General features: G+C 41.6%; 1 protein-coding gene across 3 annotated transcripts in view; it reads right to left on the bottom strand.

The window, feature by feature from the left end:
* The window catches only part of SEPHS1 (selenophosphate synthetase 1), a 26496-nt gene continuing 11113 nt past the window's right edge, over window positions 1–15383 (bottom strand). For 2 of the 3 annotated variants that reach the window (XM_077179225.1, XM_054631278.2), the window contains exons 4-9: window positions 15208–15315; window positions 14257–14411; window positions 13351–13441; window positions 10297–10396; window positions 8521–8733; window positions 907–2242 (exon numbers count right to left, since the gene is read on the bottom strand). In XM_077179225.1, coding sequence (XP_077035340.1) covers window positions 2028–2242; window positions 8521–8733; window positions 10297–10396; window positions 13351–13441; window positions 14257–14411; window positions 15208–15315 — 882 coding nt within the window. In that variant the 3' untranslated portion in view covers window positions 907–2027. Of the gene's footprint in view, window positions 669–906; window positions 2243–8520; window positions 8734–10296; window positions 10397–13350; window positions 13442–14256; window positions 14412–15207; window positions 15316–15383 lie in introns of those variants that run through there. The other variant, XR_013182504.1, reaches the window with a different exon arrangement.

Raw genomic sequence — 15383 nt, 5'->3', positions numbered from 1 at the left:
TGGTTTTTGATACTTTATTTTCAGAACTGCCATGAAAAACCTAACAGTTTTTGGGGTTTTTTTTCTCAAAGCAAAGTCAAAAACTTGGTTACTGCTTTGAGGTTTTGTGGTGAACCCACAACTCTCAGACTTCTTTTCCAGGAAAAGGAGCATGAGGGGGACTGTGTGGTTTAAGCCATTCACAAGGGAGGAATTAAAAAAAAAAAAGAACATTCTAGCTTTGCAAAAGGTGTCTGTTAAAAACACTGCTGAGTGGAAAAAAGATGAGCCAAGGTTTGCCAGAGGTGCTGTTACGAGGAAGACTGGAAATGTAAATCGTGCATGATGCAAGACTCGATCTGACCCAGTAACTCGTTTTTTATAGATGGAAGCCTTTGTAATTCTTGCTGCAGTAACAATTATCCAAGGTTTTCTTCTTGCTGGTCTGAATATCAAGGAGCAAACTCCAGAACCCGGGAGAAGCTTGGGGAGCGGGTTTGGCACAGTTCAGGACAGCAGGGAGCGTCTGGGCAGAGCGGGGTCAGCGGCGAGGCTGCTGCAAGGGGCAGCTCCCCGTGCTGGCTGGGCAAACAGGGGCTCCAGCATCCCTTCCACGAGCCCTCCTCTTGCTGACAGCAGGCACAGGAGCACTTGCAGGGGAAACAATTCAAAATGTTGCAGACTTGGTGCTGGTAAGTAAAATAAACAAAATCAAGTGGGTAATATACTTGGAGATAATCTACTTGCCCTCAGCTTTACTCGAGGTTACCACTGGACATCACAGCTTGGAGAACTGATTCAAGGAGCGATCACAATTATCAATATAATCACACATGCAATATAATTTTTAAAAATTAGGATTTCTCCTCTTTCAAGTGAATAATTCAGATAGGAATCAAAAAAGTTCATGCACTTATACAAGAGCAATAAAAAAAATTAAATATTTATTTTGAATAACAAGCTTAAGTTCAAGCTGCATTGTTGGCAATGTTGGTTTTAAACACAGATCACAAAAGCGTGCAGAAAATTGTATTGAGCAAAGAACAAAATAATACTAAGAATTATACTAAACAGCTGCTGATTTTTAAAGAAACAAAAAAGGCTTGTAATCACTATACAAAATATAAAATGTATTAAACACTACCATCCACAGAACAGAGGTTTATTTTAGTTTGATTATATTTAAAAATTATTTGTGTAGTTATTTATATAGTGAATTGTAAATGAATATTATACAGTAACCTCCTTTTGGTCTGCAAAACCTTTGTTGCACTATAGCACATCCAATCACGTTGCAAAAAAAAAAAAAAAAGATTTATTTGTCCTTACTATCAATAAAGAAAACAATAATTGATAATACAGTAAATATTTGTCAGGTCTACAAATAATGAAATTCAAAATGACTCCTTCGACTCTGAAGCGCTTTCCATGCAAAAAGTCAGCACTTGCTGTTTAAACTGAGTGCACTACCAAGCAATGTCCAGGGTCGTAGATGCTCTTGGTAAGACTAAACTTTACCAAAAAATTTAGAAAATAAAATAAAATAAAATAATTTTTTTTTAAATCGAAGATTGAATGCAATCATGCAACTCTTACTACTGGGTAACCCACTGTGTCTCTTGTCAATTTATTGCCTTTCTGGAATATCACTCAAGGCATCAAAATTAGATTCATGATAAATATACACATAATGAAAGGACACAAACTGCTATTCGACACTACTACTGGTAATGTCTGTGCTACGTGAAAGCACCTTTAAAAAGAGCCTATGCGGCAAGAGATAAGTGTCTAAAGATTCAAAATGAATCAACAGTATTGGATAACAATATAATTCTCAACTCAGAAGCTGCCTCAAGATTAGGTGCATCTTCAGTTAATGTAACAGGAAAAAAAGGCAATGGATTTTATTATTTGTATCCACTCATAAACTGACCTAAGGCCACCAGATGTGCAGACACAACAAGTTTTCTTTTCTTTTTACAGTTCTTTAAATTGTAGGATGATAAGGGAATAGATCTATTCAAAAACAAACAGCTATTTCATCTCTATTAAGAGGTGGCACCGGGCGTGGGGTTCACGTTCTGAGTGGCCACTTGCGGCGCCACTTCAATGATCCGGGGTTTGTCTATGATCCTGGCCGTGCGGTTGCCCTTCTCCACAATGCCGATAATCCACGCCTGGTGGCCCTCGCCGTATTTCGGGGACTTGATCTCGGCGCAGAAACGCGCTGCCTGCTCTCGTGGTAGGCAGATGAGGAGGCCTCCTGCAAAGAGAGAGGGCAGAGCATCAGAACATCTGACTGAAAAGTATTTCAGCCTTGCTCTGCCATGTTATGAGTAGAAAAGTTGCCCATTTTTTTAAAAGGTTGCAGAGTTCACAGGTTGGGCCACTTGCTGCCAGGGTGGAGTTCTGTTTGTTGCTGTAATCACCTGTTCTTCAATAGTTTTTCGTTAACTGCCTGTTGTAGATGGTTGGGAATTCCCCTTTTTTGTCGAGTAACACCCTGCTGCTTCCTGGAGGATGGCACCCGGGATGGTGAAGAGGAGGGGACATCAGGGTTGGCATGCAAATGAAGAAGCCTCTCACCAAACCTGTCAAAACCCCCTAAAAACAACGAGCCAACAAAGAATTGAGGGGTCGAAGTGATATCTAGATGTGAGGAACAGAATCCAGTGTCCGCTAAGACCCTTTTTACCCCTCACCCTAATCTAAAAGATGTTGGCTGGAAAGAGGACCTCGAATGTCAAACCAAAAAACTGGGAATCTCCTGATGCTCTTGTGAGGATAGAAGCCCCAGCTGTGCCTGCAGGCCAGCAGACAAAGCTGCACTTTTCCTCCTCCTCAGTGCCACTCCTGGGAGCAGCGGCGGCATGAGCATGATATTTTCTGAAAAATCTTTTCCTTAGGATTTTTCCTCCTGAGAAGCTGAGAGGCCTCAGGAACAAAATGTAAACAATGATTATCTGCTGCTGTGGAATGCAACAGATGCATCTGTGATTGGTCTCATGTGGTTGTTTCTACTTAATGGCCAATCACAGTCAGCTGGCTTGGACTCTGTCCGAGACACAAGTCTTTGTTATTCATTCTTTCTTTTTCTATTCTTAGCTAGCCTTCTGATGAAATCCTTTCTTCTATTCTTTTAGTATAGTTTTAATCTAATATATATCATAAAATAATAAATCAAGCCATCTGAAACATGGAGTCAGATCCTTGTCTCTTCCCTCTTCCTCAGACCCCTGTGAACACTGTCATAAGCGTGACCCATCGATTCTTCCCACCCAAGCTGATTTTTAATAAAGGCATTAAAAGGAGTAAGATCTCCTGCCCTATTTATTTCCTGCCAGAGCCCTACTTGGACAAGTACTTGGTGACTTCAGTGGAGTCTGCTGAACTCCAAAGACTCCAAGAAAAGACGCAGGAGAAGCCCAAGCTCTGGCCCTACAGCAAGATGTCTGTGCCTGAATGCAGTATTTAGTTGCAGATAAATGAAGCCAAATACACACAAAAGATGTTGGCAAAAGGACGTGGTATTGATGCCAACAAATGACATACTGAAACAACACCAGCATTGTGACCTTCCTCACAGGACTGCAGAGTGCCTCTATGCAGAAACATTTTGGATAAAGGTCATATGCAGATACCTGTAACCACATATTGGTGGCAGCTGATTCTGTGAGTAATCCCATTGCCTGCAATGAAATCATTCATCCAAGCAGGGACCACTGCCCTGCTGAGAATGCAAGAGGCAGAACATGAAGCACAGGCCTGATCCAGTGCTCCCTGTGACTGCCCTTGTGACCCCTTTGTCTGACAATTTTCTAACCTTTTTAGCCTTTCCTGTAAGTTTTTTTCTCAGACACAATAGAAATTACTTCATTTACTAATGAAGGCTTTCAGAAGCAGTAATGAGTTAGCAAGCTCACCATTCCACAGTTAAACCCAAAAGCACTTCCATTCTTAGAATCCCAAAGCACTGAAAAAGACAGGTTGGCAAGTGAATTGAAAATATTTGGAGAACACAGGCAGAGAGTAGATTCACACAACGAGGAATCTGGGCACATGCTGAGCGTCACTTCTCTTTGACCCCAAGCATTCTCATCCTCACAAGTTCTGCAACCAGCTCTGAGCCAGCCCTGGGGCAAAGGGCCATCATCACCTGCTGAGCAGGTCACCCTGGGCTCGGGTGCCACATCCTCCTCCTCCACAGGCAACTCCTCAGCACAGTGGGCACCTTGATGTTTGCTTTTCTGAGCACACAGACCCCTCGGTGGTGACTTAAGACACTTCATTTAAGGCCATGAACAAGCAGCTCCTGAACATGAGGAGTTAATTAAAAGGGCAAGTGGGAGTGTGAAAGTTATTTCTTTAGATTTTGTATGAAGAAAAGTGTACCAGCCAAAAAATGCCTACCTCTCTGACATTTCAAAATAACATCCCAGTATTTCCATCAAACACAACAAAAAACCCATAAGCTTGAATGACAGTGGCTATAACTACTCCAGATGTAACAGACAAATCAATTGCAAAGGAATTATGTGACATTCCCATGGAAGGCTCTAAATTCAATTGAAGAGAAACTTATGTCATGGTGCAGGTGAGGCAGGGGAGATGCATGCAAGTGGCAGTGCAGAGAAGGTGCAAACTAGCCAGGAGGGAGATGTGCAAAGTAATCTTGACTCAATTTTACACACACACACACACACACACACATACACACACAGAGGTTCTTCCTGCAATTTTGTATCACTTGTACACATACCCCCTTATCATCCTCTGGCAACACCAAAAGCATGAACAAAACCCCAGTTTCTGGTGGAAAAAAAAAAAATATCACTCCCCACCTGCTGGCTACATCCCAGTCTGATCAATAGTGCTTAAAAAGGCTATGGGCTACTCTCAACCAGCAGCAGGCTTCCTGTATGCTGGGATTATAGTCATGTCTCTGGTACACTGACCAGTCTCTTTACCCATTGGGTAAATCCTTAAGGTGTTTCTTAGGTTAGTCTGTGCTATTGGCATTCCCAGCTGCTCTGCTTTTTGGGGACTGAAAGGATGCAGATATTTGGTGGCTGTCCTGGCTTATCTTTGGAAGAACAAAAGGCTTTTTTTTGTAACAGGCTTTGAACGTTGCTGGTTTTAACAAGTAGTATTTCAAGCAGGGAAGTAGACACAGAACACTTCAAAAGCAGGCCAGACAAAGCTCTGTAATTAAGAGCAGAGATACAAATAGTTCATGAATCAAAACCAAGTCCTTGCTCCTGCTAATGGCTTTCTCCCACAATGACTACAACAGGATGACATCATTAGCCTTGCCTCTTGTCAGGCACTGCCACAGCCATTCCTTCTTTTCCATCCATCTGCCTATTTCCACCCAATCTCCACAAATACCAAGTTGCTGAGATACCTCTACTACACTAAAAGAGTCATCTGACACCATCCAAAAGTTATTAGGACTGAAAAATACATACATGTATCAATGTCTCAAACAATAACTGACTTATCTCTGCAAGTAGCCACTCTAACAAACAGCTCATTCTTTTGAAACCAAATCCCTGACTGCAACTTTAACCATTACCAAGGAGTTCCCTAAAAGAGAGTGCAGAATCATATAAAAGTGCAATTTTAGGAGACTACACCATTAGCAAGAGTACCTCAAGGATGGAACAGATGACATAATACATCTTTTCAACACTGGCTTTTGTCAACAGGTGCCCAGCAAATGCACATAGGGGGGAAAAAAACCCCAACTCAATAACCCTAAAATCCATTCAAATAGTTTTCCAGTAAACTTCTTATTGCCTGTGCACTCAGCTGAAAAACATCTGTTCCCAGATGAAGAAGCTACAGACAGAGCGTGTCTAGAAGTTGAAGCCAACAGAGAAGAAGTGTCAGAGTAAGCAGAGCCTTGAGCAGCCCCAGCAGGCCTCCCCACAGCTGGGTATCAGGCCCAGCAAGGCAGGCCTTGGCCTTCACATAAATCAAGGCCAGGACAGGAGGAGTGCAAACAGCCTGGTGTGAATGCTAAGGAGCCATGCCAGCAGAGCCTGCCCAGCTCACACTGCTGACACTCACCAGGCCCTGCAGTGCAAGCCTGAAGCCTGTGGGTGGTTATTCAGCTTCCTGGCCAGGGTGTCCACGTGGCTACTGATCCTTTTTGGGGATCTGGCAGACACTGCCCTGTGACAAATCCCTGTGGCCATCTCTAACGCGAGAAACACAGCGCTGTGATCAAATCAGACAGATGTGTTCTGAGGCACCCGCAGTTCACCACCAGCCAGATCTGTCTGGCTGTTTTTCCCATCATCATCCATCTCTGCACAATGCAAGCTGCTCAGCATTTCAAAAAGACCTCTTGCTCTCACTCCCAGAAGAGATTCTGAAGTCAAGCATTTCCCACTTCCTGGCAGTGCATCCATCTGCACTGTTTTACATTCCTGCAGTGAAAAGAGAATTGGGTATCCCCAAGGTGCAGGACAGGCAGCTCTGAAGATGTAAGCACTTGGTTTGCAGCTAAACCATTCCCACACCAACTGCTACCCAAACCTCTACTACAGCCACTCACCTGGAAGGGCACCTTGCAGTTCCAACTCTGTATCATGTCATTTTTTGGGCTTTTTCCAAATAATAAATGTACTGGCACTCCAGCTATGTGGGCTCCTGGGTTTTAAGAATCTGACTGGTATTACCAACCTTATTGACACAGCTTGCCAAGCTGCCACCAGATATTTCTGCTCCCTTCTGACTGACTCTGGATTTGAAAAGGGTTCATGTCCCATATCCTGTTACACATCATCTGAGTCACACAGTCTCTGTAGGACAGAGTGTCTGCTCAAGCACAGAGGGCCAAAGAACAACTCAGCAGATCAGGGTAAGTTATGTATTCACGAGGGGAAAAGTTTATTGCTCTCATTGTGAGGCTTTTTTCCAAATCTTCCAACTGTTCTGCTTCAAGGGGCCCCCTATGTTGTGAACTGCAGAGAACATGGGTAATACTTCTGAAGAGCCAGAAGATGGCAGGAAAATGAAATAAGAGAAAAATACAGATTAGTTGCTACATCTCTCCATTTCCCAAAGAGAAAGAAGAGTCAGACTAAATTAGAAAAAATTAAAATTAAACAGAAGATTCAGAACAAAAGTTAAGTAGAAAGACATCCAGCAGATGACAGTGATCATGCTTATCAGAGAAGAGCCTACTCTTAATAAGGCAACTTAAAAACCATCAGAAGTTCTCATCAGCTGAAGACTCTGTTTTTGTCCATAGCCAGGTTTTCAGTGCAGTCTGTTGTACTCACTGTCACTGCACGTGGCAGCTTTATTGAACTCGAGTATTAAATGGGTCAGAAAGCAACACTGACTTTTCTGCTGCTTGTCACAATCCCTGAAGTCAGATTTCATACAAGTAAAGGAGAAAAGCTGTAAGCTGTATTCTTGGATGTCTGTATGCTGTGGACAGAGAAGGCCTCAGTTGCCAACACTGGCCCACCCAACACTAAATTTTATAGTACCAAACCAAACACCATCCTTTGTCAGGCAAAACTACTGCCAGTGGCTTTGCTTTTGAGAAAACTGTGCCAGATGTGGTGGAATTTCCAGATATCTAATGTTCTGCAGTTAACAGAGTTTCAAAAGAATTCAGAATCATCACTAACTTCTAACTGCAAACTGGAGGGTTGCAGGGCTTCTCTAATAGTGTTCCATATGAGCAAAAGACACTCAGGACAGGATGGTGGTTTGCAAGTCCAGCTGAAGGAGTCAGTTGTGAACAGCTGTGTGGCTGCTGCTCATTAGCCTGGCCAGTTGCCAAACCAACTGTGACTCTGAACACACAGCACCAATTTGTGCATCTGAAATGGTAGGGTGTTATGAGTAGAAAAGTTGTCCATTTTTTTTAAAGGTTTCAGAGTTAACAGGTTAAACCAATTGCTGCTAAGTTGGAGTTCTAACTATTTGTTGTTAATAATTTCATGTTGTAATCACCTGTTGTTAATAATTTTTCTTTAATTACCTGTTGTGGATGGTTAGAAATCCCCCTTTGTCAAGTATCACCCTGCTGCTTCCTGGAAAATGGCACCTGGGACTGTGAGGAGGAGGTGACATTGGGGCTGGTATGTAAATGAGGAGACTCCTCACCAAATCTATCAGGAAAAACCCCTAAAGCAATGAGCCACCATGGAATTAAGAGATCTAAGTAATGTCTAGAGGTGAGGAACAGACTCCAGTGTCTGCTAAGACCCTTTTTACCTTTCACCCTAACCTAAAAAGACGTCAGCTAGAAAGAGGACCTCGAATGTCAAACTGAAAAATGGGGAATCTCCTGGAACTTTTGTGAGGATGGAAGCCCCAGCTCTGCCCACAGACCAGTGGACAAAGCTGCACTTTTCCTCCTCCTCCATGCCACTACTGGGAGCAGTGGCGGCGTGAGCGCAACCCTTCGGTTCTCCCCACCAGAGCTGATTTTTAATAAAGGCATTAAAAAGGAGAAAGATCTCCTGTCCTGTTTATTGCATAGGGAAGGAAGAGGGTGGCACAGCTGTCACCTACCTGAAGTCTCTGGACAAGTGCCGTGCATGAGGCCGAACATGTTGCCACAGGCCTTACTGACAGCAGCCATCTTGGCCAGGACGGGGAGGTTGTGGATGACGAAGGACACCTCGTTGCGCTGCTGCTTGGCAAGGTTCTGTGCATGGCCCAGGATCCCAAAGCCTGTGATGTCTGTAGCTGCATGTGCATTGAACGTGTGCATGAGGCCAGCAGCTACAGGGGAGGGAGGGGGAAAGAACACCACATCAGAAAATACCCAATTGTCAGGAAAGTGCTTTAGCAATATCGTGCACGCTTGCGAATGAAGTTGCGAACCTTTAATGCAAACCAGGTTGGGTTAAAGAAATAAAATAAATAAATAAAAGAAATAAAATCGTGCTTGAAGAGAATTGGAATTCACCAATAGTGCATGTTACACTTAAAAAATTCAATCTGTACTTAAGACATTAAATCATGCTGGAAATCTGTCATGGAAGTTGCCTTTATGAGCATGGGCTATTAGACACGTGCTACTCATTTATACTGGCAGTCTAAGAAACAGGGTTTGCTTCAGATCCAAACTTCCCAAAGCTGAGAGCCAGGGAGGTTCTGAGCTCAGCTTTGCTCCACTAAGGGCAAGGACCAGACACAGCTCAGTCTTCTCCCACCTATTCCCCTGCCGCCCTGAAATATTGACATCAGAACTTGAGATGTGGACACTCGAAGTTTAAGAGCTGAAGAACAAAGCCTGCGGCTGTGGGGGAAGGGCCCCAGCCTCCCCACCTATACATTCATGAAATTCCTGCACATTTGCAGCTCCAGGGTGGGAAAAGGGCACCCCTGCTTGCAGGACAATAGCACCAGTTAAAAGTATTTAAGTGTTGTTAAAGGTGTCTGACAAGAGTAGAGAAAAACAAAACCGAGAACACTTGGACTTTCTTTGGGTGCTTCCCAATGCAGGAGCAGGACCGAGTTCTTTTCCATAAGGCAATGCTGGTCATTTATCTTCCCTGGAAGGCTTTGACAAAGAATGAGAAACCAGGGGATGACATAAGAAATGAGAACTGAATAAATGGGAAAAGAGATATTTAACTATGCTTGTTCCTTCAAGTGAGAAGTAAGTAAGGAAACACTTAACTCAGTTCTCCACTCTGCCAAAAGATACTTTGAACAAAGAAGGGAAATCCTGGATTAAAACTTCTAGGGTAAAAGCAGAACCTTTCCTCTACCAAAATTCAAAGAAAAAAAAAAAAAAAAAACAAACAAAAACCCCACTACAGGAACAGGAAAAAGACAAACAGGAAAAAAAGTATGTTCCACATATATCCACATATATACTCCACACCGTGGAAAACACAGTACAAGAACGAATTAGGACAAAGTAATTTTTTCTTTAAAAATCAAAATTTAAATTGAAGCTTACAGAGCTTTTCCTTTTTTTATTCTATTTCAAATTCTTTTAATCTTATCACAGCCAGGCCTTCTCTATGCAAGAAAATAAGGAACAAATCCAATATTTTTCGCTTTCAAACATACTTTAACTCACTGGGATGTTACTTGCAGCACACACATGAGTCATAATCATATCCAGCAGCTTTGTGTTTTTGCTGTATAATTACAAGAGAGCGTTTGATTTTAATTTGCTGGTTTTGCTAACACTGAACAGCAGAGAAATGGGGCAGAATGAAAGGGACAAAGTGGCTGTGTCACAATTCCCCAAAGCACTGAAATGAAATTGATATGGAATTGGAAATACTCACAACCCCTCCCTTCCAAGACACACACATCTCTTCTTACCTGTCCTGTTCAGCCGTGCCATGTTCATCATTGCCTCCTGATATGCTAGTTCTACATCTTCCTGCGTTACCACCAGTTTGATTTTATTCCACTTTTCAGGCTAATGGATGAAATAAAAATGTTTCTTTTAGATTTTCAGCTGTACATTTTAAAGCACACCCTGACCACTTAAAAAACCCCAAACTCTTAATCCAAAATGTACTTTTTTTTAACAGTTAAAGAGGGGGAAAATGTTCCAGTCAGGTGTGTGCCTTAGTGTGCTGTACCCCAGCAAAGTTCATTTCAAGATCTATTAGGCACTAAGTACCTCAAATCCTACTTTCAGCAGCTGAGTGGAGTGAAATACACTACCCTAGGGAAAGAACTCCTTCAAGGCAACTCTCTGGATTGAACTCCCACAGCCAAATTAAAAAAAAACAAAAAACAAAAAAACAAACAAAACTCTGTTGCTGGATGTTGAGATTTGTAATTTCTGGCTTCTTGGGTTTTTAAGAGATTGTTCTTGACTTCACACCTGGGCACTCTGATGAGGAAAGACCACTGACATCCACAGTCCTGGTCAGAGGAATGTATGCTAAGGCAGGATATAATCACTCTAGTTTAGGATTAAGGCAGTTTCATAAGCCTCCTCTACAATTTAATACCAGCATCTTCCACCCATTCTCCAGTGTCTGGTATGGTCTCATCCCTTCATAATATTCCCATAAATGCTCTTCATCCCAGAAGGGTTTCACAACAATTTAGGAAACAGTACCTTTATAAAGAGTAATTGTTTCATTCAAAGCTGAAGTGATTCCAGATCCAGAATGAAACAAAGCTACTATTTTATTTTTAAAAGCCACACTACAACTGATTTAACTTTTTTTTTTCAATGAAAATAAAATTACAGAGAACTGAATGTCAGAAAACACAGGATTTTTGAAGCCACAATACTTACACTGCCATTCCATAGAGTAAATGTATAGAACAAACATCTTACTTAGCAAAAAGTGCAGGAACTACTAAGAAATGGTAGGTGATGCTACCCTGGGAAGGATCTGGTCTTAACAAATGAGTGCTGACTTCAAGGGGTGTAAGAGAGAATCCAGAAATGGCAAAAGGGGGAAAGACTGGTCAGCCAAAATAAATAAATTGTTAAAGAGCAAGGAACGATGGCAGTTGGACCAGATTTTCTGATATTAGGTTGAACTGGATCTACCAATTAAAAAAAAGCATTTTTGTTTACACAAATTAGAGACCAAGTAAAAAAATATGATGTGGCTGTTACAGACATGACAGAATAGTGATTATTCTTAGTCTGGGAATGACTGCAAAACATCTGAGCAGTCATTCTGCCTTAGGTTTCAGAAACAGTTCTGAGGCTGATCACAGGACAGAAACTGGTCAGATGATGGCAATGGAAATCACAAACAATGTGGAAGCAGAACTCAAGGCTGAGGGTAGAAGAGCCACAAACACAGGTAAGATATGAATTGAAGGAAAATTCCTCTCCACTACAGCAATCAAAGTACTGGTGTTAGTCAACAGGGAATTAGGGTGGAAGAATTTGCAAAAACTCCCAAACACATTATAAAAGCAAGACTGGATTTCCAAATAGGAAGGGTCTGTAGACAACAGCAAAGAGCAAGAAAACCCTCTCTGAAGGGGCACATCTCAGCCCCTTTTGTGCCTTTAAGCATGCATATCTCTGCACTCCAGTTTGCCTTTCTTGCCTGTGCATTCACTTGCTATACTATACCTTCTCCCACACACTTTTAATGTGAAGTCCAATTCCCCACCAAAAGTTGATTTACAGGTGGATTTGTGATGGGTAATTATTTCTAGTTTCACTTTCCCTGTGCTTTCACAAAACAAAGCTAAAGAAAAGGCAGCATAGCTACTCAGAAATTTTCCTACCACAATCAAAGATATATTCTGCTTACATACAATAATAGCAGTATTGATTTCCTGGCTCTCCTCATTTTTCAGACCAGGTTTTTCTGTTTGACAGTTAAGGAAATTAGTAGTATTTGAAATATGTGGAAATTTAGAACAGCCTTAATTTGCAAGTCTGCTCATCAGTACAACAAGAAGATATGTTAAAAAGTGAGATTATGGCCAGAAAACATACTATGGAATTAGGATCTTGTTTCACTTCATTTTCATTTCAAGATTATCTGAGACCCTGATCCTTGTATCTGTGGAAAACACAGGATTCTGAAGAGGTCCAAGTTGCTAGGCCAGACCCTATGAAGAAGGAGAAAAATATTTTTCCCTTGTTGCTCACACTTCAGACTCCAGTGAAGGTTTAAGCTGGTTCTCTCCCACTTTGCTAACACTAGCTGTGTTAATTAGAATTCATCTGACAATGCAGTGGCCAACAGCCAAACTAAAGCAGATTCCAGCTCACTCCTCTGCCAGTCTTTTGGCTCAGGAGTCCCAAAAGTAGAAAAGATGCATCTTTTTAGAGTGTAAACTGAGCAGTTATAATTTGGAAGTCACTTACTGGGAGCCAGACAACATAAGCAGATGCCAATTTTGCAGTTACTTTTCAGTTCAGTAGTTACATTTTTGCCTGAAGTAACAGATGGAAGTATGTCTACATCCATAATGCTGCTAGAAATATTCTTACTGAATGCACAGGGCAATACATGTGAAACGCAGATAAACTTCCATGTACACAAGCAGAAAGCCCAAGAACACAGAGAGAGCATTCCTGGCCTAACTGCCATCAGCAAGTGTTGAAAATTACTTTGGCAGGTGGAGTAGGGCATAATGTTGCCCAGGGTGATAGTCTGTTGTTCTGTTAGTAAACAATTTTGGTTATTACAGCAATGCCTGAGAAATAACTAAGAATTAGGTGCAATTAAGATGGGATCACTAAGCACAAAATTGTAAATTGCCTTGATTCCAAAGAAATGTTACACACAAGTAGGGAAGGATGGAGCATATCAAGGAGGAAGGAGGAGAGAGGTGACAGATGACTCCCATCTGAGCTGAACTTTGTCACGTTGAGGGAATGAGGAAGGTCACCTTTACAGCCCTTCCCTATTTCTTTTTTTGCAGTGTACTCACAATATCTAGCCACTGGTGGACAGCTACAGCCACTTGTGTTCCCAAGGGTTTAGTTAATACAAGCACATCTCCTGGCACTGCATTGTCTGGCCTGGAAACAAAGAATTCATATATTAACTACACAGTGATATTCAAACATGCTATTAGGAATAAGTGCTGATAATTACATTTTCACAGACCCACACATCTTACTGCACAGTTAAAAAACTGACTAATTGCAGAATTACCCTTTGGCATTCATTGCCACTCAGTATTTTTGAGGAAAATGCTAAAAACTTGTTTAAAAAGTGCTAATCCTTCTTTCTTGGAAAAAACAATGCTTGCAGTCAGACACACACCAAATTACACCTTGTCTTTGAAATTGTTTGAGAAGACATAAGAGAGGATAAGGGAAAAAATTTACCTTTTTTACCCAGGGCATAAGATATCCACCATTAAGATCATGAGTGAGTTCATTTGTATAGAGTAACATGCCACAGTGGGACATTCAAAATCAGCTACTGTTAAATGGACAGAATGCTCTAAAGACAGCAGTTCTGTAGTTCTCTACAGCCATTAACAGGATAACTGGGACATGGTTTAGAAATATATGTATAAGTGAGGCAGAAATTTATGTTCAAAACCATCTCCACTGCCTTTAAAGATTAGGCATTTAATTCTCCTGTCAAAAGGAGAACAGGATCAAGAAGGACTGGGGTGTGCGGAGAAGTAAAAGGACATCCTGTTCAAAAAAAAGCAAATATGTACAAAGAGATGTGGCATCTTGTTGAGTGCTAAGGACAAAAGCAAGCAGAAGGTACTGCTTTATTCATCAGAGACACACCACAAGATCACAACACAGTGCTTAAAGGATTTTTACTGTATCCCTCAGACCAGTGCCTTTGATTGTTTAGTGATTTAACTTACATTATAAATTCATTAGGCTGACAGACTGTCGTGGCCACTCCTCCTAAAACAATCCAGGGATTTAACACTGTTTGGCCACCAGTAACAGATGTTCCTGCCTCTTCTGCTGCATCTTTGAAACCCTGGATAATTAGAGGCATCACTTTGTCTCTTTCCTAGAGATCAAAACAGAAGTCAGAGTTCCATACACAGCAGTGCTAGTCATTGCAAGACTGGTCCAAGGCTTTAACCACTCCAACCAAATGCCCTCATGGCAAATAGTTCATGACAGAAAAGCAACCCTTAGGAAGAGTCTGGCCTCCTGAAACCTCATGTTATCCCACAGAGTTACAGTTTTACAGCTCCCTGTGGAAGTTGAGCAGAGACACTCTTACACTGAAGAAACATTGTTCAAAAGGTCATACAAGAGTCATCAGAGTTCTGGAAACTCAGAACAATTATCCTGCTGCTGTAATCAGGTACAGCCACAGCAGAGCAGTGCTAAAAGGCAACATTTAGCCAAGATGGCATTTGGGGTCCATTGACCATCAAAGTTTCAACTTACATCCTTCTAAGAATATACATTCCTTTTTTACTACAGCAAAACAAACATACATGCTGATCTCTTCCACAAAAAAAAAAAAAAGCAAAAAAAAAAGCAAAACCATCCCATAATCATCTATCCAGATTGATAGATGAATTGGCAATCAAATGCTGGCCTTTGATAGAAGGAGGCACCCCATTTTGGTGGGGATGAAGGCAGCAGATTACAATGCCACAGAAAACTAAACTTTTAACACATGATCTCAGAATATTTACGAGGCAAGATCCTGCAAACTAAGCGACTCAATAAGACCATCTCTTCTTTACACAGCTTCAAACTTTGAGGAGAAAATGTACTAAAGGTAAATACATTCTGAGCACATTTAGCTGTTTGACTCTTCCTTCAAGAAAAAGTGTCAAAAGTCTTACCCTATCTGTCATTTTATTGCTGATTCCAAGGAGCATCAACATGTTGTCACATTCTGTGACCCCCATGGCATAAAGGTCACTTAGGACATTGGCACACGCTATTCGTCCCTGAAAAACAAAGAGAGACAAGAAAAAAAATCTGCAGCACTCTTGGTGAATGTTTAAACACTTTCCAC

This window comes from Agelaius phoeniceus, chromosome 5 (genome assembly GCF_051311805.1).
Source record: "Agelaius phoeniceus isolate bAgePho1 chromosome 5, bAgePho1.hap1, whole genome shotgun sequence".
Taxonomy (NCBI): domain Eukaryota; kingdom Metazoa; phylum Chordata; class Aves; order Passeriformes; family Icteridae; genus Agelaius; species Agelaius phoeniceus.
This window is presented reverse-complemented; position numbering and strand designations above follow the sequence as displayed.